The sequence below is a fragment of the Ornithodoros turicata genome, chromosome 4 (genome assembly GCF_037126465.1).
Source record: "Ornithodoros turicata isolate Travis chromosome 4, ASM3712646v1, whole genome shotgun sequence".
In the NCBI taxonomy this organism is placed as follows: Eukaryota; Metazoa; Arthropoda; class Arachnida; order Ixodida; family Argasidae; genus Ornithodoros; species Ornithodoros turicata.
In genome coordinates this window covers 50,097,345-50,123,938 of record NC_088204.1, presented here as the reverse complement: position 1 = coordinate 50,123,938, position 26,594 = coordinate 50,097,345, and the positions used below count along the sequence as shown (strand labels likewise).

Genomic DNA, 26,594 nt, shown 5'->3' with positions numbered 1-26,594 from the left:
GTTGTTGCCTTGAATGGACCATCATTGCTCAGAGGTAAAACTTATTTATGTTGAATACTGCCTTCAAAGTCTAACTATACTAAGGCATACTATAAATTACTATATAGTCTAATTATACTAGTATAAATTTTTTGTTCTGCACTTTTCTTGGTACACCGGAGTTCACCCAAATGACTTTCTTAAGCATTTTTGCAAGAGCAGCCTTTTGGGAATAAATAGGCAGCAAAATCTCGAATTGAAACACTGACCTTACCGAGCAGTGTTTGTTAGTTGTCGGGGTTGTACAACGTACAGCTTGGTACAAATGTTTACGGACCACCATGGTGTCACATTTCTCCATTGGAGTGACACCCTAGCATCAAACAAGAGCGGACGCACATACTGAGAGATAGACCCGTTTCTCATTCGATCTTTTGCTGGTAGCTGGCAGGGGACCGCTCCGATGAAGAAAAGCGCAGTGCCATGAACTTTTGTCTCGGGCTGAACACGCTGTTGTGTTGTACTCATACAAATTCTGAACTGCAATATTTGGAAATTTGAAACCATTATGCCTTAACTGTCGGCTCTGATCATGAGCGAGATGGGGCCCCGAAGCATACGTCCCGTTATGTCCTGGAACTTTGCCAGTCTGGAACGTTGCAGACGAATCATCAATGCAGGTTACCCCACGCCTAATGGAACCTTATGATTTTATGGACCTTTTTCCTTTGATGTTCTTCTCTGTAAAAGCACCCGATCAGTTACAAATATAATAACACTTTAAACTTCCATCTTTCAATCTTTTTACCCCTGTGCCTTTATTAAAATGACTCTTGGCTGCATCCTGCATTTCTTCTCCCCATGCCTGAAAATCTGAAATCAGTAAAAATAAGCAATGTCCTCAGTTTCAACACAATCCTCATGTGTTTCGTAATTTTGTTGCTCCAGTTAAGAATACAGTATTAGAATTCTGAGTAAAAACACAAGTATAAAATAATAGGAATCATTAAGCACAACGAAAGATTACTGATAATTGTCGAAACCACGACATTTCTTACTCATATACCGACTTCGGTGTTAAGATAGAACAGGTAGTAATTAGACAGTCCGATTGCACAGACTGTACGAACACGCCACCCGAATTAGTCCAACTCGACACTATGGGCGTACATTACGCACCAGCCTGCCGGTTTATGCCACTGAATCATTTGCTACAACACATGCAAAATAAGGGCGTTGAATGCGAATGGTATGTGTGCACTAGTGTAACAGAGCATGAGACGTACTTACCAGAATTGCACTCGTGAGTCTTAATTCACTTGGAAGTTGTGTACCTACATTCACCTGGTGCTGCTGCTGGACTGAGAAGGTGCAGCTGCGAAAAAGTGGACTGGCACTTGTTGCATCTGTAGTAACAGAGCGGTCCATTTTACAATTTTGTACAGACGCCTTCACCTTTTGAACCGCGATCACGAAACTCGCAGGCGTTGCTGAAACGTTCCCTCACCTGTTGAACATCGACGGACGATCCGGACATCCAGCGAGGAACTTGAACGGAATATTTGGCAAAGCTGCTTCACCACTACCACAAATCTCATCCTCAAGCCATGCTCAAGCAGCTCAAGCAAACAAACCGCTGTCTGCTAGCGCATGCGTACGCGAAGCGAGCTGACGGCAGGGCGGCGGCAAAGAAAGACACGTAACATCACTTCTAGCGCATGCGCAGCGCAACTCATTTTCCTCTCCCGAAGGCCAAGTGCTACGATGGCAGACCGCTTGTTGGATGAACAAATCGTCTGCTCTCGCTCCTTTTTGCAGTGCTGAGAGCAGACGACTTCCAGAAGGTGCTCGAGAATCACGGCGACGGGAAGAAATTTGCTGCATGTGGTCTGGTCAAACGAAAGACGCGTATTGTAAAATGTGGCCGAACAACAATGTCAATACGTCTCGCATCTTCATTTCGAGCGGGAGTTTACGTGGATGACTCCACCTAATAAAGGCAGTTGACGCTTATTTACTAACTTGTCTCGTATCGTTCGGTATTTTGAGCACTTCTAGTTCGTCTTACCTGCGAAAAGAATATTCCGTATGGAAGTGGTGGAAACGTAACCCGGGTGTATAACAACTCTGTTGTCGACGACAGTGTGACGAAAGTGGATATAGAAAAGCACCTGTTGGGAGTCACATATACTCGAAGCATCTTCAACAAAAGGTCTGACTGTCACACGCGTGCGTGTACTCCGCACGTTTCGTTCACGATGCATATGAGGTAAGAGACGTTCTGCGAGCACGATATGTATGGGACGGCGCCGGACGCAGCTCAAACTAAAAGCTGTCGACCGTCACGCATTCAACTGTTAGAGGCAACGGTGTCCAAAGAACTGGATACGTACGCGAAAGGTAGGTATTACTTTGTTGATAATAGCCAAAAGTGATGTGTACAGAAATTGTCGGCACCGCACAAAACGGCAGTCACGCGTACCTCGGTAGTATTGCGAGAAGGAAGTGCTTGATCCAGCAGGCTACATCAGTTTGCTTTGGATATAGCCTCTCTAAGGTATTATCCCTACCGGAGCAGTATATCGCCGAACTATGCTCAATAATGTTGTCTTGTACCCCTTGAGGAACTGACACTGATAAGAGTGGCACTCCTTCTGTGCCAGAATCAACACCTATTAATCGGTCACAAATATAACAACTCAAATTTGCAGGCTTCACAGCTCTATTTAATTTTCCCCTGCACATTGCCGATGTGACAAAAGTATTGCATAATATAAATATGTAAGTTATATCCACAAATCAGTGTAGTGATTATATAATGTTCAAGCAGCAAAAGACAAGACAACCTTGCTGACAGGACAGGACGACAGGTTGCTCAGTGCTTGCTGCTTGAACATCATTATGACTACCCGATACCAACAACCCAATTTTAACACAATTGGTCGGTGCTGTGGACGTACATTACAATAAGGGACAATAAAAGATGACTATCACTCAACTTCCGCAACCTTTATAATCAACATGCTAGAATATGTTAGCTTGCAACTGCTGACACCGAATCCAAATCTGAGTCAGCATGGGCTCATGAACACACCGGTGTAGCTTGAGCAAAAATAAGACTGACGACATGTCGACAAGTTGCAAACCACTGTTCTATCTTACAAATTTGTCGTGCACATCTAGGTATTTTTGATATTGTTTAAACATTTCCACAGCTTTCATATTCAACGTGCAGGACATGTTAGTGTGCAACCCAATATTGAATCAAAATCTGAGTCAGCATGGGCTCATGAACACACCGGTGTAATATGAGCAAAAATAAGACTGACGACATGTCGACAAGTTGCAAACCGCTGTTCCATCTTACAAATTTGTCGTGCATGTCTAGGTATTTTTGATATTTTTGAAATTTTTTAAACATTTCCACAGCTTTCATATTCAACGTGCAGGACATGTTAGCGTGCAGCCCCTGATATCGAATCAAAATATGAGCCAGTATGGGCTCATGAACACACCGGTGTAGCATGAGCAAAAATAAGACTGACGACATGTCGGCAAGTTGCAAACCGCTGTTCTATCTTACAAATTTGTCGTGCACATCTAGGTATTTTTCATAGTTTTTAAACATTTCCACATCTTTCATATTCAACGTGCAGGACATGTTAGTTTGCAACCCAATATTGAATCAAAATCTGAGTCAGCATGGGCTCATGAACACACCGGTGTAATATGAGCAAAAATAAGACTGACGACATGTCGACAAGTTGCAAACCGCTGTTCCATCTTACAAAGTTGTCGTGCATGTCTAGGTATTTTTGATATTTTTGAAATTTTTTAAACATTTCCACAGCGTTCATATTCAACGTGCAGGACATGTTAGCGTGCAGCCCCTGATATCGAATCAAAATATGAGCCAGTATGGGCTCATGAACACACCGGTGTAGCATGAGCAAAAATAAGACTGACGACATGTCGACAAGTTGCAAACCGCTGTTCTATCTTACAAATTTGTCGTGCACATCTAGGTATTTTTCATATTTTTTAAACATTTCCACATCTTTCATATTCAACGTGCAGGACATGTTAGTGTGCAACCCAATATTGAATCAAAATCTGAGTCAGCATGGGCTCATGAACACACCGGTGTAATATGAGCAAAAATAAGACTGACGACATGTCGACAAGTTGCAAACCACTGTTCCATCTTACAAAGTTGTCGTGCATGTCTAGGTATTTTTGATATTTTTGAAATTTTTTAAACATTTCCACAGCTTTCATATTCAACGTGCAGGACATGTTAGCGTGCAGCCCCTGATATCGAATCAAAATATGAGCCAGTATGGGCTCATGAACACACCGGTGTAGCATGAGCAAAAATAAGACTGACGACATGTCGACAAGTTGCAAACCGCTGTTCTATCTTACAAATTTGTCATGCACATCTAGGTATTTTTCATATTTTTTAAACATTTCCACATCTTTTATATTCAACGTGCTGGACATGTTAGTCTGCAATGCCTGATATCGAATCAAAATCTGAGCCAGTATGGGCTCATGAACACACCGGTGTAGCATGAGCAAAAATAAGACTGACGACATGTCGGCAAGTTGCAAACCGCTGTTCTATCTTACAAATTTGTCGTGCACATCTAGGTATTTTTCATATTTTTTAAACATTTCCACATCTTTCATATTCAACGTGCAGGACATGTTAGCGTGCAGCCCCTGATATCGAATCAAAATTTGAGCCAGTATGGGCTCATGAACACACCGGTGTAATATGAGCAAAAATAAGACTGACGACATGTCGACAAGTTGCAAACCGCTGTTCTATCTTACAAATTTGTCATGCACATCTAGGTATTTTTCATATTTTTTAAACATTTCCGCATCTTTCATATTCAACGTGCAGGACATGTTAGCGTGCAGCCCCTGATATCGAATCAAAATTTGAGCCAGTATGGGCTCATGAACACACCGGTGTAATATGAGCAAAAATAAGACTGACGACATGTCGACAAGTTGCAAACCGCTGTTCTATCTTACAAATTTGTCATGCACATCTAGGTATTTTTCATATTTTTTAAACATTTCCGCATCTTTCATATTCAACGTGCAGGACATGTTAGCGTGCAGCCCCTGATATCGAATCAAAATTTGAGCCAGTATGGGCTCATGAACACACCGGTGTAATATGAGCAAAAATAAGACTGACGACATGTCGACAAGTTGCAAACCGCTGTTCCATCTTACAAATTTGTCGTGCATGTCTAGGTATTTTTGATATTTTTGAAACATTTCCACATCTTTCATATTCAACGAGCTGGACATGTTAGTCTGCAACGCCTGATATCGAATCAAAATCTGAGCCAGTATGGGCTCATGAACACACCGGTGTAGCATGAGCAAAAATAAGACTGACGACATGTCGACAAGTTGCAAACCGCTGTTCTATCTTACAAATTTGTCGTGCACATCTAGGTATTTTTGATATTGATTAAACATTTCCACAGCTTTCATATTCAACGTGCAGGACATGTTAGCGTGCAGCCCCTGATATCGAATCAAAATTTGAGCCATTATGGGCTCATGAACACACCGGTGTAATATGAGCAAAAATAAGACTGACGACATGTCGACAAGTTGCAAACCGCTGTTCCATCTTACAAATTTGTCGTGCATGTCTAGGTATTTTTGATATTTTTGAAATTTTTAAACATTTCCACATCTTTTATATTCAACGTGCTGGACATGTTAGTCTGCAACGCCTGATATCGAATCAAAATCTGAGCCAGTATGGGCTCATGAACACACCGGTGTAGCATGAGCAAAAATAAGACTGACGACATGTCGACAAGTTGCAAACCGCTGTTCTATCTTACAAATTTGTCGTGCACATCTAGGTATTTTTGATATTGATTAAACATTTCCACAGCTTTCATATTCAACGTGCAGGACATGTTAGCATGCAGCCCCTGATATCGAATCAAAATTTGAGCCAGTATGGGCTCATGAACACACCGGTGTAATATGAGCAAAAATAAGACTGACGACATGTCGACAAGTTGCAAACCGCTGTTCCATCTTACAAATTTGTCGTGCATGTCTAGGTATTTTTGATATTTTTGAAATTTTTTAAACATTTCCACATCTTTTATATTCAACGTGCTGGACATGTTAGTCTGCAACGCCTGATATCGAATCAAAATATGAGCCAGTATGGGCTCATGAACACACCGGTGTAGCATGAGCAAAAATAAGACTGACGACATGTCGACAAGTTGCAAACCGCTGTTCTATCTTACAAATTTGTCGTGCACATCTAGGTATTTTCGATATTGATTAAACATTTCCACAGCTTTCATAATCAACGTGCAGGACATGTTAGCGTGCAGCCCCTGATATCGAATCAAAATTTGAGCCAGTATGGGCTCATGAACACACCGGTGTAATATGAGCAAAAATAAGACTGACGACATGTCGACAAGTTGCAAACCGCTGTTCCATCTTACAAATTTGTCGTGCATGTCTAGGTATTTTTGATATTTTTGAAATTTTCTAAACATTTCCACATCTTTTATATTCAACGTGCTGGACATGTTAGTCTGCAATGCCTGATATCGAATCAAAATCTGAGCCAGTATGGGCTCATGAACACACCGGTGTAGCATGAGCAAAAATAAGACTGACGACATGTCGGCAAGTTGCAAACCGCTGTTCTATCTTACAAATTTGTCGTGCACATCTAGGTATTTTTCATAGTTTTTAAACATTTCCACATCTTTCATATTCAACGTGCAGGACATGTTAGTTTGCAACCCAATATTGAATCAAAATCTGAGTCAGCATGGGCTCATGAACACACCGGTGTAATATGAGCAAAAATAAGACTGACGACATGTCGACAAGTTGCAAACCGCTGTTCCATCTTACAAAGTTGTCGTGCATGTCTAGGTATTTTTGATATTTTTGAAATTTTTTAAACATTTCCACAGCGTTCATATTCAACGTGCAGGACATGTTAGCGTGCAGCCCCTGATATCGAATCAAAATATGAGCCAGTATGGGCTCATGAACACACCGGTGTAGCATGAGCAAAAATAAGACTGACGACATGTCGACAAGTTGCAAACCGCTGTTCTATCTTACAAATTTGTCGTGCACATCTAGGTATTTTTCATATTTTTTAAACATTTCCACATCTTTCATATTCAACGTGCAGGACATGTTAGTGTGCAACCCAATATTGAATCAAAATCTGAGTCAGCATGGGCTCATGAACACACCGGTGTAATATGAGCAAAAATAAGACTGACGACATGTCGACAAGTTGCAAACCACTGTTCCATCTTACAAAGTTGTCGTGCATGTCTAGGTATTTTTGATATTTTTGAAATTTTTTAAACATTTCCACAGCTTTCATATTCAACGTGCAGGACATGTTAGCGTGCAGCCCCTGATATCGAATCAAAATATGAGCCAGTATGGGCTCATGAACACACCGGTGTAGCATGAGCAAAAATAAGACTGACGACATGTCGACAAGTTGCAAACCGCTGTTCTATCTTACAAATTTGTCATGCACATCTAGGTATTTTTCATATTTTTTAAACATTTCCACATCTTTTATATTCAACGTGCTGGACATGTTAGTCTGCAATGCCTGATATCGAATCAAAATCTGAGCCAGTATGGGCTCATGAACACACCGGTGTAGCATGAGCAAAAATAAGACTGACGACATGTCGGCAAGTTGCAAACCGCTGTTCTATCTTACAAATTTGTCGTGCACATCTAGGTATTTTTCATATTTTTTAAACATTTCCACATCTTTCATATTCAACGTGCAGGACATGTTAGCGTGCAGCCCCTGATATCGAATCAAAATTTGAGCCAGTATGGGCTCATGAACACACCGGTGTAATATGAGCAAAAATAAGACTGACGACATGTCGACAAGTTGCAAACCGCTGTTCTATCTTACAAATTTGTCATGCACATCTAGGTATTTTTCATATTTTTTAAACATTTCCGCATCTTTCATATTCAACGTGCAGGACATGTTAGCGTGCAGCCCCTGATATCGAATCAAAATTTGAGCCAGTATGGGCTCATGAACACACCGGTGTAATATGAGCAAAAATAAGACTGACGACATGTCGACAAGTTGCAAACCGCTGTTCTATCTTACAAATTTGTCATGCACATCTAGGTATTTTTCATATTTTTTAAACATTTCCGCATCTTTCATATTCAACGTGCAGGACATGTTAGCGTGCAGCCCCTGATATCGAATCAAAATTTGAGCCAGTATGGGCTCATGAACACACCGGTGTAATATGAGCAAAAATAAGACTGACGACATGTCGACAAGTTGCAAACCGCTGTTCCATCTTACAAATTTGTCGTGCATATCTAGGTATTTTTGATATTTTTGAAACATTTCCACATCTTTCATATTCAACGAGCTGGACATGTTAGTCTGCAACGCCTGATATCGAATCAAAATCTGAGCCAGTATGGGCTCATGAACACACCGGTGTAGCATGAGCAAAAATAAGACTGACGACATGTCGACAAGTTGCAAACCGCTGTTCTATCTTACAAATTTGTCGTGCACATCTAGGTATTTTTGATATTGATTAAACATTTCCACAGCTTTCATATTCAACGTGCAGGACATGTTAGCGTGCAGCCCCTGATATCGAATCAAAATTTGAGCCATTATGGGCTCATGAACACACCGGTGTAATATGAGCAAAAATAAGACTGACGACATGTCGACAAGTTGCAAACCGCTGTTCCATCTTACAAATTTGTCGTGCATGTCTAGGTATTTTTGATATTTTTGAAATTTTTAAACATTTCCACATCTTTTATATTCAACGTGCTGGACATGTTAGTCTGCAACGCCTGATATCGAATCAAAATCTGAGCCAGTATGGGCTCATGAACACACCGGTGTAGCATGAGCAAAAATAAGACTGACGACATGTCGACAAGTTGCAAACCGCTGTTCTATCTTACAAATTTGTCGTGCACATCTAGGTATTTTTGATATTGATTAAACATTTCCACAGCTTTCATATTCAACGTGCAGGACATGTTAGCATGCAGCCCCTGATATCGAATCAAAATTTGAGCCAGTATGGGCTCATGAACACACCGGTGTAATATGAGCAAAAATAAGACTGACGACATGTCGACAAGTTGCAAACCGCTGTTCCATCTTACAAATTTGTCGTGCATGTCTAGGTATTTTTGATATTTTTGAAATTTTTTAAACATTTCCACATCTTTTATATTCAACGTGCTGGACATGTTAGTCTGCAACGCCTGATATCGAATCAAAATATGAGCCAGTATGGGCTCATGAACACACCGGTGTAGCATGAGCAAAAATAAGACTGACGACATGTCGACAAGTTGCAAACCGCTGTTCTATCTTACAAATTTGTCGTGCACATCTAGGTATTTTTGATATTGATTAAACATTTCCACAGCTTTCATATTCAACGTGCAGGACATGTTAGTCTGCAACGCCTGATATCGAATCAAAATGTGAGCCAGTATGGGCTCATTAACACACCGATGTAACATGAGCAACAATAAGCCAGACGACATGTAAACATGTTGCAAACCGCTGTTCCATCTTTCACATCTGTCATGCACATCTAGGTATTTTTGATATTTTTTAAACATTTCCATATCTTTCATATTCTACGTGCCAGACGTGTTAGTGTGCAACCCCTGATATCAAATCAAAATCTGAGCCAGTATGGGCTCAAGAACACACCGGTGTAACATGAGCAACAATAAGGCAGATGACATGAAGTTGCAAACCGCTGTTCAGTCTTACAGATTTGTCATGGACGTCTAGGTATTTTTGATATTTTTGAAAGTTTCTAAACATTTCCAAATCTTTTATATTCAACGTGCTGGACATCTTAGTGTGCAACCCCTGACACAATCAAAATGTGAGCTCGGCTCACATCAAAATGTGAGAGATAGGCTCGCCGTTGTTGGCCACACAGAAGTGGGCATCGTCACGACTATAGCCAAAAAAAGAAAAGGAGAACGCATAGCAAAACAAAACACAAAGGAAGGACGGACGGATGGAGGATAGAGGAGGTTGAAGGATGGGGATGCGGTGAGGTGCACGAGTTCATCGGGGAGAGTACAGTATTAGATGGGTCGATCAGCAAGGCCTGTCTTCAGCAGGAAGAGAATGAGGTTTCTTGCTTTGGCGGAATGTTCGGCAGAAGAACCAGCGGGGTAGAGGATGTCTGCTAGCGAGCCCGAGGTGGAGCGAGGGAGATGTGTTTCGCGCGCAGAATGGTATGCTCGGCAGTCTCGCAGGATGTGTTCGATTGTTTCGGGTTGTTGACAGTGGCCACAGCAGGCGTCATCCCTAGAGCCTATCTTGAACAGCTGAGAATTGGTGAACGCGCATCCAGTGCGGAGCCTATGGAGCATGGTCTGGATGCTTCGAGGAAGATTTTTCGTGGGAAGAGGAAGGCGATTATGATGCATGATGTCCCGTATTCCAGGGTGGCGCTGTTCAACAAGGAGCTGAACAGACATCTGCCTGTCGGCGTCTTACGGAGTTGGCAAAACATTGCTGCAGCCCAGGTGTGCCGAGGACGCCAGCTGGTCCGCCCTTTCGTTGCCGCCGACACCGACGTGGGACCCCAGGCGAAAATTTTTTGAACTGGTACCAGTTGAACTGTGTTATCGAACAGGGACCAGTTCAACCGGTCGCAGATCAACTGGTACCAGTTGGGACAACTGGTCCCTGTTCGATAACACAGTTCACCCAGTCCCAGTTGCAACTGGTCCCAGTTGAGACTGGGACCGGTTAGAAACCAGTTGGGCCAACTGGTACCAGTTGATCGAACTGGTCCCTGTTCGATAACACAGCTCACCCAGTCCCAGTTGAACTGGTCCAGTTGCAACTGGGACTGGGCGAACTGTGTTATCGAACAGGGACCAGTTCGATCAACTGGTACCAGTTGGCCCAACTGGTTTCTAACCTGTCCCAGTCTCGACTGGAACTGGTTGTAAATCTCATTGTTGGACCTGGGACCAGTTGAAGTGGCTTCACTTAGAGCGGCCTGTTCGGACAGAGGTTAGCTTGTATGTAACCGGTGTCCCTTTGCAGGACTGCTGTTCCCAGCAACGGCAGATCCAAAGAACTGCAATGCAAAATTGCGTTTTATTTGTAGTCAAACATTACACATGTTCTAATATGCATGTAACGTAACTATAACATAATTAAATTATAGCAGTTGATGAACTACAGAGTTACATGGAATAGATAATACTTCATGGTTGATTGGTCCCTTGCTTGACTGCCTTGTGGACATCTTGAATCATTCAACAAAGTATTTGAGATGTTCTTAATATAGCGCACGATGGATCGATATTTTCCTTTGAGCCCCAGCAGCTTAAGGTTTCTGGAAAGTTGTAAAGGCACAAGTGAATATGCATTCAATTGCAACATGTAATTGTAGTGTGTGCCTGGACAGTCACTCAATTTGAGCAGTCGTGGCCACGGAAAGTACGCGAATCTCTCAACGTTTCTGTTGTGCAATAATTGGACCTTTCAACTAAGAGATTGGCCGGCTTTGGGGGGACAATAAGTACAGGTCCCGACAAAAGTTTACGGAACACGCGAGCGGTGTATTTTCTCCTCGGTACGACACCCTAGCGGCAATCCGACTCACTTCGCGGGCACATACAACAGTAATCATACCGAAACTGTGTGACTGTGTGTCACTAAGAGCGCTGTCGTCCACCCCTCTGAGGCAGTGAACTGGCCTGATTTTGCCAGCTTCCGCTTGCCGCTAGGGTGTCGTACCGAGGAAAAAATACACCGCTCGCGTGTTCCGTAAACTTTTGTCGGGACCTGTACTACTCTGGCGCGCTACGCTAGTTCGACAACATCCGTGGTGTGAAGGGTCTAAAACACGAGAATGAACGAAAAAAAAAGCAAAAACAAAAACATGAATGAAAAAAAGTTGCTGGTAACGTTAACATAAACCGGATGTTACTCGTAAAACGGCATGCACTTGCAGATGCCACGAATGTGACGTGGAACAGAGAGAAGAGGTTCTAGTAGAAGTAATATTTCTAAATGGTGCTCAAGGGAAAAGCACTTAAGCACAGTACTCACGATAAAGCGGTCTCCACAGTTGTAGTCAAGCTGTAATCCTATAACACCCACCCGCCCGGCCGCTGGAGCTCATTGTACTGTCGCACTGTTGTAACTTGCAGACAACTCCTTTAGATTACAAAATCAACGCCTATGTCACACATCACGCTAAGAGCATAACGGGCAAAAATCGCTGCATACGCACGCTGCTAAGCAAGCGACCGTTGCACAGTAAACGCATCATTCATCGCGGGAGCAGGAACGCACAAAATACAAATAAAATAGCGTGCTCGATAAACTGCACCAGTGCGCCCCGGTGCGACCTGGTGCGGCTTGCCATCCTCGATAAACTGCACTGGTGCGCACTGAACGTTCTCGATTAAAGGAGTGCACCCGTTCAGTGCAGCACTGAGTTGCCCCGAACCCACACCGAGAAAATCGGCCGAGCGCCAGAGTGCAATCCCAAGAAGCATCGCGATTGCCGGAAGCACGGAGGAAGGCGGAAGCGGCAAGTAGCCAGGTGTAGCCGGGCAAGTAGCAGCAGACAGTCATCGTCGGCATGGCATTCGATCGGTGGCGCTCGCCAGGTGCCTCTCGCTACGGGTCGCGCAGCCTGCGAGCCACAACGAGCACAGATCTCTAGGTAGCGCACGCTAGTACCCATCAGATCCACCAGTACAGTGCAGTTTCGTGTTCGATAATGCCTCCGCCCAGGGCACCGCCAGTGTAGAGCGCCACGCACCACTGTGGTTTCGGGGCAATTCCGGAGCAAGTTTATCGAGGACGCTATAAGAGTTCCAAAATAACTTTCGTTAACAGGAACTTTACCAAAAATTGAAATATGATTATTACTACTAATAAAGTCACTTTCTGACCGTTTTATAACTTCGTCTTGCAATCTTCATATTAACCTGTCCTGGCACTGAAACCGAAACTTTCCCCCAAATATGTAAACTGGTCCAGTTCGAACTGGCACCACCTCACTTTCCAGTTGCCACCAGCCCAGCTTGAACTGGTTGCACACAGTGCCCACTTGCCACCAGACCAGCTTGAACTGGTACCAGTTCACTTTCCAGTTACCTCCAACCCAGCTTGAACTGGTACCTGTTCACTTATCCCAGTTGCTACCAATCCAGCTCGAACTGGTACCACAAAGTGCCCAGTTGCCACCAGCCCAGCTTGAACTGGTACCACAAAGTGCCCAGTTGCCACCAGCCCAGCTTGAACTGGTACCAGTTTACTTTCCAGTTGCCACCAGTTTGGTACCAGTTGGTTCCAGTTGACCACCAGTTGGTGCGAACTGGGAACGAACTGGTACCAGTTGACTTCCCAGCTCAAATTTTTGCCTGGGACGGTATCCATTGGAAGGCGATATCGCCTCCAGCTTGTTTATGTTGGGCGCACGATCTTCTGATGCTTCGCGCTAAGATGTTGTCACACATGGGGTTCATCACGTCCCATAGGGCGCTTCTCGAGTCTGTGAGTAGGACTGCTCTGGCAAACCCTCGTACCTGGACCGCAGCAGCTGCATGCAGGAGAGCCAGGAGCTCAGCAGTCGTGGAGGATATCGGGTAACGCGATGATCTCCCTTGCCAGGACACGTTCACTGACGGGATGTGGAAGGCACACGTGGCACTTTTGGTACGATCGTCAATAGAGCCATCAGTGAATACCAGGGTATGTGAGTGGTAGACGTCAGTTATGAGGTTCTCAGCCGCCGTTCTAGCGACCAGGGGGCTACATTCCCTCTTTTTATGAAGGCCCGGAACGTCGAGCGTTACACCCGGTACAAACTCTCGCCATGGCACTGAAGGTAACCCAGCAGGATGTTGAGGCGATCGCTCACTGTGGGCCAGGGCGCTAGTAGCGTATACGCTGGCCAAGCGGCCGAGAGACGTGTGTGACCTTTTTACGAGGGCAGAGAAAAGAGACGAGCAAAAATAAGACTGACGACATGTCGACAAGTTGCAAACCGCTGTTCCATCTTACAAATTTGTCGTGCATGTCTAGGTTTTTTTTTGATATTTTTGAATTTTTTTAAACATTTCCACATCTTTTATATTCAACGTGCTGGACATGTTAGTCTGCAACGCCTGATATCGAATCAAAATATGAGCCAGTATGGGCTCATGAACACACCGGTGTAGCATGAGCAAAAATAAGACTGACGACATGTCGGCAAGTTGCAAACCGCTGTTCTATCTTACAAATTTGTCGTGCACATCTAGGTATTTTTCATATTTTTTAAACATTTCCACATCTTTCATATTCAACGAGCTGGACATGTTAGTCTGCAACGCCTGATACCGAATCAAAATCTGAGCCAGTATGGGCTCATGAACACACCGGTGTAGCATGAGCAAAAATAAGACTGACGACATGTCGACAACTTGCAAACCGTTGTTCCATCTTACAAATTTGTCGTGCATGTCTACGTATTTTTGATATTTTTGAAATTTTTTAAACATTTCCACATCTTTTATATTCAACGTACGGGACATGTTAGTCTGCAACGTCTGATATCGAATCAAAATGTGAGCCAGTATGGGCTCATTAACACACCGATGTAACATGAGCAACAATAAGCCAGACGACATGTAAACATGTTGCAAACCGCTGTTCCATCTTTCACATCTGTCATGCACATCTAGGTATTTTTGATATTTTTTAAACATTTCCATATCTTTCATATTCTACGTGCCAGACGTGTTAGTGTGCAACCCTTGATATCAAATCAAAATCTGAGCCAGTATGGGCTCAAGAACACACCGGTGTAACATGAGCAACAATAAGGCAAATGACATGAAGTTGCAAACCGCTGTTCAGTCTTACAGATTTGTCATGGACGTCTAGGTATTTTTGATATTTTTGAAAGTTTCTAAACATTTCCAAATCTTTTATATTCAACGTGCTGGACATCTTAGTGTGCAACCCCTGACACAATCAAAATGTGAGCCAGTATGGGCTCATGAACACACCGCCATAACATTAGCAAAAATAAGGCTGTTCCATCTTGCACATTCGTAATGCACGTCTAGGTATTTTTGATGTGACATATTATAATCATCAATGATGATAAGGGCTTATTCGATGCAGAAGCATGGTCTTTGATGCAGATATGTGGGATGGTCCTGAAAAGGGCTTTTTCTTTTTCATAGGCCAGGGGTAATTCAAGACGTTGACGTAGATCAGCTTGTCCTTGATTTTGTCATTTGCTCCAGGTGTAATGACATGAATGGAAAGCCTTCACTTATCACGTTGACACCCTCCTACCGCGTGCGGGAATGGATAGAGAGAGCAACCTCCTTCAGAAGACTATCCAAGTTGTGATACATATGACGAAATGCCCAAGTCTGAAATTTTGCATAACGTACCATGAAACACGCATTTTTACTCCACTGGCTAACCACGTTGTTGTGGCAACGGATCAGCAGCTAAAGGTTCATCGACGTCCCCGCTATTCAATCAGTCGGCGCCGATGAGCTCATCTTCACCGTTTAGTGACAGGGACCCGTCACTATCGCTAAATTTGCTCTCAGCCATTACGACGTCGCGCGTGACAACTTTCAAGCGCAAAGCGCATACACCTGCGACCGTACTGTGCATTGTGGCCCCCAATAGGCGACCTGCCACCATAAATCCCATAACCACGTCACATGTGACGTTGCATGAGAGGGAGTTGAATACAGCTGCAACTTCCGGCGTCTGCAGTCACGGCATATTTCTTCAAATTTCTCGAAAACCACTTCGTTGTTCTGGTTGAAACTTCGCGACTGTGTTTCTGTAGCACTCTTGAATATAATTTTAGCTAAGTTTCGGAATCGCTCGATCCGCACGAGACCGTCTCTTTAAACGGGGATATTTCGGCGATTATTTTTGTGCGTTTATTCTTAAGCGTATATTCTGGGAGATATATTTTTAACAGGGGGTACTTACGCGTTTATTTTTGAAAGATTATTTTTAATGGTTTCAAACGGGATACACCCCCAAGAATAATCCGCTTAAAAATACACGGTTAAAAATATATCTCCAAAAATAAACCGCTTACTATCCCCACTTAGAGATCACCGTTTAATAATCCACCATTAAAAATAAACTGTTTCAAAATCCCCTCACCATCTAGCACGGAGGCGGACTGATTGCAATTTACGCCGGGTTATATCAGTTATGTTAGGTTAGTTTAGTTTGGTTTCGGTTAGTTTGGGATAGTTTAGGCTAGTTTGGTCCTGTAAGGTTAGTTTAAGCCCCTTGCTTGCAGTTCACCTTGATTTGGACCATACCACATGACTCTAGCAAGTGTAGGGTGGATTTGGGGGATTCTGAAACGATTTATTTTTAACGATATATTCTTAAGAGGGGATACCAGCCGCGGCGTTTCGCCGACTCTCGGCACGAGATGGCGCCGGGGTCTAAACAGCCACCAGATGGCGCTATAGACCGTTTACACCAGCCAGTTGCTTCGGGCGCTAATAGAAGGCGCCACAGTAGCCACGCCATTGCTTGCCTTCTGCGAGTGCCTGCGTGTGCCTTTGCCTATGTGAGTGCTTCCGACCTTTTTTGCCGCTGTGCTGCAGTTCTGTGCAAAATCTGGAAAAACAGAGGGAAGTTTTGTTCCGTGATTAAGGCTTCGGTCCCACTCCTCTTGTGAAAACTGCCATGTTTGCCAAGAGATTGCGCCTCTCCTATTTGTGTGACGTTAGAAGTATTGATATCCTAGGAAAGCATTTTTTCTATACAAATGCGGTACAGCGTTCTTTTTTTTATACATAGCTCAGCTGTTCTACTATAAAGCCAGGAACATGACCATATTCTCGTTTTTTTGCTCATCTTTGCCAAGGTTTTACGCGAAGAAAAAAGAAAATAGCGCTATGTAGTTTTTTGCAGCGTTGTGTCCTGGGATACACAAAGTGAGGCACAGCCCCGTATTATTGATATTCGACGTAGGTAATTTATAAATGCTCATTAAAAAACCTGAAAAATTGTGGATTTTTCAACTTGTCATTTCGGATTGTTCTATTGCTTGTCTGAAAGCAAACTCCGCACTGAAGCATGACCAGAATTCAGGGACACCTCCTCTGATTCAGGTTCTGCCTGATAGCAGAAGAACGTGTAAGAAAGCCAACTTGAAAGAAAAGTATGCGGCGAGGAGGAAGGAAGATGGAAAGAGACGTGGGCAGACGAGGAAGGGAATTTGTACATCAGATATCGCGCGCGGAGCCCGGCTATCAGCAGCAATTGCCCAGCGCAGAATGAAAACGTGATGAATCAGCTCTGATAAGCTTTGCCAAACTTTTCTACGCTGTGCTGCTGCTCGTAGCGTGTGGAACGGGGTGATTGCCACTAGCACTGGTCAATTTTTTGTTTTCTCTGTGGGGAATTGGGATGCCTTCGACGATGACCAATGTGTGTCCTGGGGCGACTTCTGAGAGAAATGTGCCGGCGTATATGTGACAGTGTCTGAGGAAAACCCCAGAAATTATCGGGCGTAAAGGCTCGCGGCACCCAAAGGGGGGCGGGGCCGGGAGAGGGGGCGGAGTCACGGGAGGGGGCGTGGTCGCTCCAAAATGAGCCAATGAGAGCGCGCCATGGGGAGCGGGCGTTCCGGCGGCGGCTAGAGGAGGAAAACGATGTAGTGGGCGAAGTCTCGCGCGGGGCTTTGGACACTTGACTTCCGGAAGTGTGGTGGCGCTGGGGGATGATATGCAATGCCAAGAGAAGTCGCGGTGGCGCTGTAGGCGAGCGTGGTGTTGAACGAAGGATCGTGGTTGATTTACCTGTCAAGATCGCGTGCGCGTGCTCGGTGTCGCCATCGGAGAGGTCGTTTCTCTGGATCGTTTTGACCGTGCGCGTAATTTACTAATTTACGGACTGCTGTGACTTGTTTTTGACTTTTCCCCTTTGACCGTGATATCCGTGCTTGTAATTCACGAGGGTACGGTTTCATGAAGTGAAGACTGGTGATCGTTGTGATTTGTGATTACATTTTTGACCGTGATATCCGCGCGTGTATTTTACGGAAGCACGCGTTCATGAAATCAAGCGTTTGACGACTTTTTCGCGTTGTTCATAGTTACACAAAGAGATACGATGTCGTTGCGATGACTGCTGATGTGAAAACTGCTGTGACTAGTGATGACTTTTCCCCTTTGACCGTGATATCCGTGCCTGTAATTCACGAGGGTACGGTTTCATGAAGAGACGACTGTTGGTCGTTGTGATTTGTTTTATTTCTTTGACCGTGATATCCGCGCGTGTATTTTACGGAAGCACGCGTCATGAAATCAAGCGTTTGACGACTTTTTCGCGTTGTTCATAGTTACACAAAGAGATGCAATGTCGTTGCGGAACTTGTGCTATTTGCTCGCGCGAAAGTGTAGCAGAGCGCAGTGCAGTAAGAGTAACTATGCAAGCAAGGACAAAGAAACAGGCTGGAAGTGTATCAAACGGTTTATTGGGAGTCAAATACGGAGATTCCGTAAAGTTGGTGTCATCTCTCAAAACATCTTCTTTACTTATAGTCCAGATACCAAGGACCACAGTCACATGGCATCCTTTGCTGTTGATATGTATAGTGAAACAGCCAAAAACAGATGAGCACTGTTGTACGATGACCGCCTGCTGAGTGCTCCTGGAACACTTTTATTTATGAACCCCTCAATACCTCCAGTCTTTCAACCTAGTACCTGCATATACTTGTTGAGGAAGATATCATAGGTATTATTCCAGGCATCCTCGCACTCACCCTTCAATGAGCTCGATATTCTCATTGTAGCTTTTGTTGTATTAAGTATGCTGTTAAACACCAGCATCACCATCAAAACTACAACAGGATATGCTTCATCCATCAGCTGCGTTCCAACTGGACATAACAAAGTGCGATTTCTACGCAACATCTAACTTTAGCAGATAGTACTCAGTCTCAAAAGCAAATTTGTTTCAGAAGCCTGTGCAGGCAACATCCTGCAGCCCCCAGCATCCTCTCTAATATGATTAAGCTCTTACTTGGTTTATTCACGTGACATCACTCGCATAGGAGTGCACAGAGTCGCTATGGGATTTGCTGTTATAATAGGTCCTGGATGTCAAGACCTACACGTTTAAGTAATTTCTGTGACACCTGGATGTCAAGTTGGGTGTTTTCCAAATATCATATGGCAGCAAACAAAAAACCAAACCTCGAGGAACCTACATCATTTCACCTTTTTGTAGCTAGCACCCTCTTGGGGATGAAGTCAGGGAAAGAACCTTAATCAAAACTGAGGACTACTTCAGGAGGCTTCCGCCAATAGACTGTTTTCATGCCTAAATTTTGTAAATAGATAAGATCTGGCCCAGTTTGCATAAACTATTATGTACATTAAATTTATTATTTTTGTATGGCCTATATGTCACACCTGGAACATGCATGATTTCATACTTAGGCTCTTTCCTGTTGCGAGAGGAGCATTGATGCCTACAAATTAAAGCTTATGTCATCTCTAACTCAGTTACTTGGCTCTGGTGGATGCCACTTGGTTGCAAACATGCTGTTCCATCTATATACCTATGAAGTGTACCTAAATTTGCTGGAATAGTGAAAGAGTTTCTTCCAGCGTGCATTGCATGCGTCACTGTAAATCTACATAGGCATGCTGCAGCCAGCCTACAGTACTCAATGAAATCACAAGTACTTAGCTTAAGGACATTTAACCAATTTAAATGCATCAAGCAGAGAAATAGTCAGTCACCCACCACACGTGTACTGTGACAGGCACTCGGTAGTATACAGTAGTCATAGTGAATCTACAGACACAAATTTTTTGGACTATGAACATCATCCTGTGACCCTTCTAGACTACCCTTGCTTTCATAACACAACCAGATGACTTGCAAAATGTAAGCACCACATGTAGGCTAGATATGCGTGCCTCTGATAGTCAAGACCTTTTTCGAAGTAAACATCCAAAATGTAAAAGGAGAATGCAATTGATCTTACCTATGTGTAAATCTACTCCATATTATCTAAAATGTGAAAGCATATAAGTGCACCTGTTGAGCTGTCTTGAACACGCATTAGGGCATTATGATTTTTGGAAACTGACAACTTGTTATCTAGCTAACTTTGCATTTTGATAGAACATAGTCTCCAAGCATAGATCGTCTACAAATGTTCCTGTGGAGGTTGTTCCTGCCAGCAAGTTTTCAAACACAATCTTCTACCAGTTGTGCAAGGCACTCTTGTCACCAGAGCATTGCTGTACCACATTGCCTCCTCGATGGATGCCACATTGTAATGTCTTGGAAATTGTAACAGGCTTCGCATATATGCGCAAACTGTGCCAGGCTGGAGCGCAGTCAACAGAAGGTAGCCTGGTGCAACCTTTGGACAGAGTCTGGCGAGGGTATCACCAACGTTCTTCTGGTTAAGCTCCTATATGAGGAATACCAGGCAATATAAATAACCCTGGTTGCACCTAAAGCGAATCCTCCTCTCCAAGAAGTTGCCAACAGAAAATATAGGCAGATGCCCTCAGTGCTGTGTGTGGCACTATTTGAGGAATACAATGTTGACAGTATCAAGATGTACTGTTTACCTACAAGCCCCACTGTCTGTAGGCGTAGTGTAACGGGTTAGCTCCCATGTGAAGTCAGTTCTCGTATGTGCCATTTCGTAGCTGCACAAGTAGCATTTCCACAGTAATTGGAGTCTATTCCTCAATAAGGTCAACTGAAAAAGCCGTAGATCTCAACATGGTGGCCTTCTACATCAGCATGTTGTTGCTGCCAAATGCTGTATGCCTCAGTGGCAGTGAGGTATGGTAAACTTTAGCAAAGCACTGATTGTTTGCAACTCGCTACAGCAATAACCAATCCAGGAACATTTGTGGAATATAACTCAGAACAGACATGTCCATGTTCAGACAACGCACAAGCCATAGCTTCTTTATAGGTAGCCCCTGAATTCAGAAACCGATAGACAGTATTCAAGTACTGTAAACAGTTGCCAGCATCCTCATGCACCTATAGACCAGGGTATCCCCTATGTAGTAATTAGAGATGGAAGCATCACACTTCAATCAAAACTGTAACACACACAAATGATGTGTTGGTAATGGTACATTTAGCTGTGCATCATCACTAATAATCAACATCACCCCAATTTTTTGCAAAAGCTCCCTGTGCTTGGGACTTTATATAAACCACTGCCCATAATGCATTAAATTTCAAAAGAAATTAACTACAATTTGTTCCACAGGTGTTAGCTTTGAAACAAACACAACTTAAGTTAGACAAATGGGAAATCTTGCTAGGTTATGTGAGTCTGCATTTAAAGTTTTACAGCAACAAGAGCATAATAGGTGTGCAGATGAACTGGCTTCGTGGCTTGTGAAGCTTGTCCTGCTCGAGCATTACTGCAACCACATGCCCAGCCAGTGAGGTAGCTGGTGGCAGTCATATGATTTTGAGACCTAACAGGAATATAAGCAGCTCTCACTTCTGACGTAACGTCATAAGTTGGAGGCAAACCACGTGGTGGAAGGCTCACAACCTCAACCTCACAAGGCTCAACCTGCTCATGTGTGTTGGACCAACGTTGGACATAAAGGTTTTTCACAGGCTTCTGTCTTGCTATCATATGGCACGTTGAAAGCAAATACCATGTGTTTTGGAGAGATACATCCAGATTGCGAGATTTTTGCAAGCCATCCATTGCGTTTTCCATGCAAGCAGACACAAAACAAAAAGGAAGAAGAGAAGACAAAACGAAAACATACTTAAAATGGAAATCAGTTTATAATCCAGATGCTATTGTCAGGGAATTTGCCAAAAAGTCACTGAAATCAGGGCAAATTGCAGACAAGTGCTGTGACAATGCGCAGCGAATAAGGGGTGTCGAGCAGTGGTTAAGTGTTAAGTGCCGCAGTGGCGTTGCTGAGAGTTGCAAGTTCGGCAATACGACTAGCTCAGGAGCCGAAGAAAGAAAGACAGCCAGCCTCCACTCAATAATGATCTGTTCTATGAGGGGTCTGTATTAAAACGTAGCAGGAGGCACCACATTTCCTTTTGTTTTGGTCAAGGAATTCCCTTAAAATAGTCAGTGAACACCCGGAAAAATCTGAGAATTTGAAGGCTGCAATTTGGTTGACACCCTGTGAGTTATCTTGCAGAACAACCTTAAGTGATGGCATGGGGAGAATCGCCTCAGGACAAGAGCCGCCGATATTTTGAATAGAGACTGTTCTTCTTTTGGGCACAGTCTCTGTCCTAAATATCGGCAGCTCTCGTCCTGAGGAAATTCCCTCCATACTTCCCTACTGGTTCACTGGATTTCTACCCGCTTAAATGATGGCAGTGAGCTAGCAAATATCCCTACTGGTAGGGGAACCTTGAGCTTGAGGAAGACAGAAAGGACAACACATCCAGAATGCTCAAAGTTTGTGCTCAAAGCCTTCATGTTGTGTTGGCTTTCCTTTGTTCCTCAAGCTCAAGGTTCCCCTCTTGGACTGAGTTTTATGGCTTAAAATGAAAAACAAACTGATTTCTACTTTAAGAATGTGACAGCCGTACTACTGAACCACCATTCCACAACAGCTGCTGTTGTGGAACCAGTGGTGGTACAAGGATAGGATGCTGCACAGTCAGTGCTGGTGGATTAGCCTGCAGCTGCCAGGGCGGAAGCATGATCACTTGTGGCTGCACCAACGGCACTGTACTGGGCAGTATCCCATTCCCTGTAGCACTGGCATACCCTGTATTTGTGAGCAGCAAGTGTGTCAATACAGGTGCCGCACCCAGAACTGGGGCAGTGACACATGACGTTGACACCCTTGCTGCTGGCTGCACAGCGATGGTAGTTACTTGGGTCCCACCTGTTGTTCTTGTTGCCAAAGGAGCGGAGGTAGGTGACAACACCTGTTGCCTCTGCTCAACCTGTGCAGACGAGCGAGTCAGAGGTGCTCGGGCCCTGGCTTCTGCACGAGCTGTGCGAGCAGCACGCACCCTTGGGATGGGTCCTACACCAGGCAGCGTCCCCTGGCGTGGGATGGGGGGTGTTCCAGGTTGATCCTGTCCAGTTGACGCTGCTGGTGCTGCAGGCCGTGCTGTTCCCTGCTGTGGTGTGGGGGGAGGTGGTACAGCAGCAGTGGCAGTACCTGTTTGTTGAGCTGTGTGAGCTCGCACTGCAGAGGGCTGTGCTGGAACTCTGGCCCCTGAGATGCGTCCTGGCAGGGCCCGAGGTGGGACGCGGGGTGTTCCAAGTTGTCCTTGTTGTGGCAGCACCTGTCGTGTCAGTGGCACTGCTGTTCCCTGTCGTGGTGTCGAGGGAGGTGGTCCGGCCGCCGCAACAGCACCTGCACGTGGAGGTCTAGCAGCTCGTGAAGCAGGAAGACGTCCTCGGCCACGTACTTTCGGCTTGTCGAAGACTGCTCCACCCGCTTCACTAAGCAACTCCAGCAGGTCCTCAAAGGGATCTCGTTGGCTTCTGCGTAGATCCCTGCGCCAGAGCTGCTCAGCAAGATAACCATTAAGGTAGTCTCGGCGAACACCACCAGTATGGAGGGCACGCTTGAGACCACGCCACGTGGACTCGATCGTCTGTGTGTGCACCTGTCTGTTGTTAGGCGTAACGAAGTTGTGCCTATGATTCACAACATGATGCACATAGTAGGGCTGCCTACCTCTGGCCCTCCACAGCTGAGGGATTTCACCCAGAGATGGGAGCCTGGCATACGCTGCCCAGCCATCAGTTATAATGGTTGTGCCGCGTTGCACATGCCGCTGGATGATCGGGATAAGGGTGGCACGGTCACGCTTGTTCCTAGGGCAAACCACAAGACGGAGCCTTCCACCACGTGGTTTGCCTCCAGGCCCAATTTCACGTTCAACCATCCCGAGCACCCAGCGACCTTTTGTGACACGGCCAACATTATATTTCCTCCGGCCAACCAGCGTCTCATCAATTTCTACAATTTTGCCCGGTCCGCCAATTTTCCCCTCTGCAGCCAACCTCCTTTGCATGGCGAGAAAAACGCCCCTACGCAGTCGTCTGAGCCACCTAGAGACAGTACGGCCAGGTGTCCGAACACTGTCTCTAGATGATTCAGACGCCAACACATGGATTCTCGTCACGTTGCGTGCGAAAAAATACATGATAGTCAGGGCCCGGTCCAGCGCCAACTGGGCGCCACTAAATATAGTGCCAGTTGTCAACCGTTCGGACCAATAATGCCCGTTGTTCCTACATACCCAAAACGAAGGAACACCGCCTCTCATCCTAAGTCGTGTCGGTCCTCCGCAAATGCCACAACGTTTCTCCTGCCGGATCAAGCCTACCTCCTGAAGCCATGACAGGATTGCGCTTTCACCTAAGAATTAAATGCGAGCCAAACACAATATAAGCCAACACCGCACCCATAATAACGCTGCCCATGCGTAAACAAAGTGCTCGACTGCTTTCGGTGCAATCAGGAAGCATTTTAATGAATACACAAGTCACAAGCAAATTATAGCACTAGCTGGAAGCCTGGCAGTTTAATTTTCGCCTCATGAGATAAAAATGTTCCGCTCTGTGGAACAAATGAATCAGTAAGTTTCCACACTGAAACATGTACTCGACATTTTCTCGCGCACAGACAAGCACACGATACAGTCTTTTAGCATGCGTTCCTACAACAGTCAGGCAGTTACGGCATATAGCATTTAGCCACTACAACAGTACTTCTAAAAATCTTCTCTTTTAATCGCGTACAGGACAATTTTGGCCCGCCACTGGCCGATGCTTATGATGTTCCGATGTAAACATGGATGTAAACAAATGACAGGAAGTGCCGGAAGTCTAGAACATGGTTGCTTGCATACAACGTCCGTCCCTTGCGGTGGTTAGCGGATCGGAAACGAAACTTATAATACGCGTCCAGTGCGCCCAAAAAACATGTACACTGTGGTGATCACTTGTTCCTTTGATCCTTCTTCGTACGAGCTCTTCTCTCGCGTAATTTATTTTTACGTAACGTTAAAGCGTATTCACATGCTGTATAAAATGTCGACAGGCGCTCATGGAACTGCTCTACAGTGACGTACAATACACACTGCCGTGTATATTATTCGGAAACGCCTCATACTCATGCAATTACAGAAATAGTTCCACACATAAACAGTATAAGAATGGGACCTGGGAACGATACGCTATCGCTGACGCTACCGGTGGCTATCAATAAGCATTTCCGATTTCCCGCATATCGTGTACGACCCGGAAAGGCACAGGCGCTTCTCTATGATGATCCATGTACATTCTTCTTATTTTCTCTTCTTATTCTCTCGTCTTGTTTTTTACGGTTCCTTTATTTAATTTATTTTGGCATTTGAAGCGACACCGAATAACTACGCATTTTACCAATACGTTTTTTCTTATTTTTGCTTTCGTAACTGCTGTGTGAATATCAGAATGATTCAGATAAGTAACGTAATCTATTCCATACGCGTAAACCACATATGTATTGCTGTACACTCGTTCTGACAATGTATTTGCACTGGCCTGCTGCATAATGCACCTTCGGTATCTCGCCATGTTATAAACGCGAATGAAAGAAACAGAGAAGCACTTTCAAATTATTTCGATTTCTTGCGCTTAATCTTATTTGACGAGGATCAGTGCAAATATCTCCCGTGTAGAGTAATTACACTTCTGTGAGAACAAAGAAACAGAAAATCTGCTAAGCTCCCCATCGCGCCATCCTAATTGCGGTCAGTCGACGTATTTTTCCTGAAACGTTTTCAGGACAAATTTTCGACACAAATTGGGTGCAAGCGGCAATACAAAACACCATGAATAAATATATGATATGATAACAAATATTACCTGCAAGAAAAAGGCGGACAAGCCAGAAGAAGTTGATCATGGCGGCAAGGCTAGCTGGCATCCGAAAAGAACACTCGGCAATGAAGCGAGCAAAGATCCCAGCGTCAGGACTCCTCTTTTATACCTTTTGCACACATCCTTCTGTGTGTGGAGGGTTAACAACCTCTAGGTCCTTGACTAATACCATACAGCATATTATCCCACAATAATCGCGGCGGTGTTTGTCCGCGTTAAATAGTAAATAGTAATCGCGAACATTTAATAAACATGATCACGCCGTAAGAACATAAGGCACCGTAATTCGAACTTTATTTCTGGTTTTCATCTGAATCACCTTGGAGACCAAAGAAAACGATTTTTGACCCCAGCCACGTGTGCGCCTTGGAGTCTGGGATCATCTTATTGTCCCGCCTGTCTCTTTGGTGTACTCTTGAGTGACCTTGCCCTTTGTGGTGTGGGGTTCTGTAGCACAGATATACCAAAGTTCATTGTAAGGAAGAGCTCCAGAATCTGCGCTGGCACAATCTCCCTTCCTCCCCCCCCCCTTTTTTTTCTTTTGCCTGCAAAACGCACGATAAGGCAATGGGCATGCCTTGTGAAATTGAGTGCTAAATTTATTCTTCG

General features: G+C 44.4%; 2 protein-coding genes across 2 annotated transcripts in view; one reads left to right on the top strand and one right to left on the bottom strand.

Annotated features, from left to right (window-relative positions):
- LOC135391515 (sialin-like) overlaps nt 1–26,594 on the top strand; it is a 126,876-nt gene that overhangs the window by 24,510 nt on the left and 75,772 nt on the right. The gene's annotated exons all lie outside the window — the stretch shown is intronic.
- Nucleotides 13,468–24,899, bottom strand: LOC135390503 (uncharacterized). The gene is made up of 3 exons (XM_064620199.1): nt 22,984–24,899; nt 16,667–16,720; nt 13,468–13,940 (listed from the first exon to the last, which is right to left on the bottom strand). The coding sequence occupies exons 1-3, from the start codon at nt 24,383–24,385 to the stop codon at nt 13,468–13,470; spliced, it is 1,929 nt and encodes a 642-aa protein (XP_064476269.1). The 5' UTR covers nt 24,386–24,899.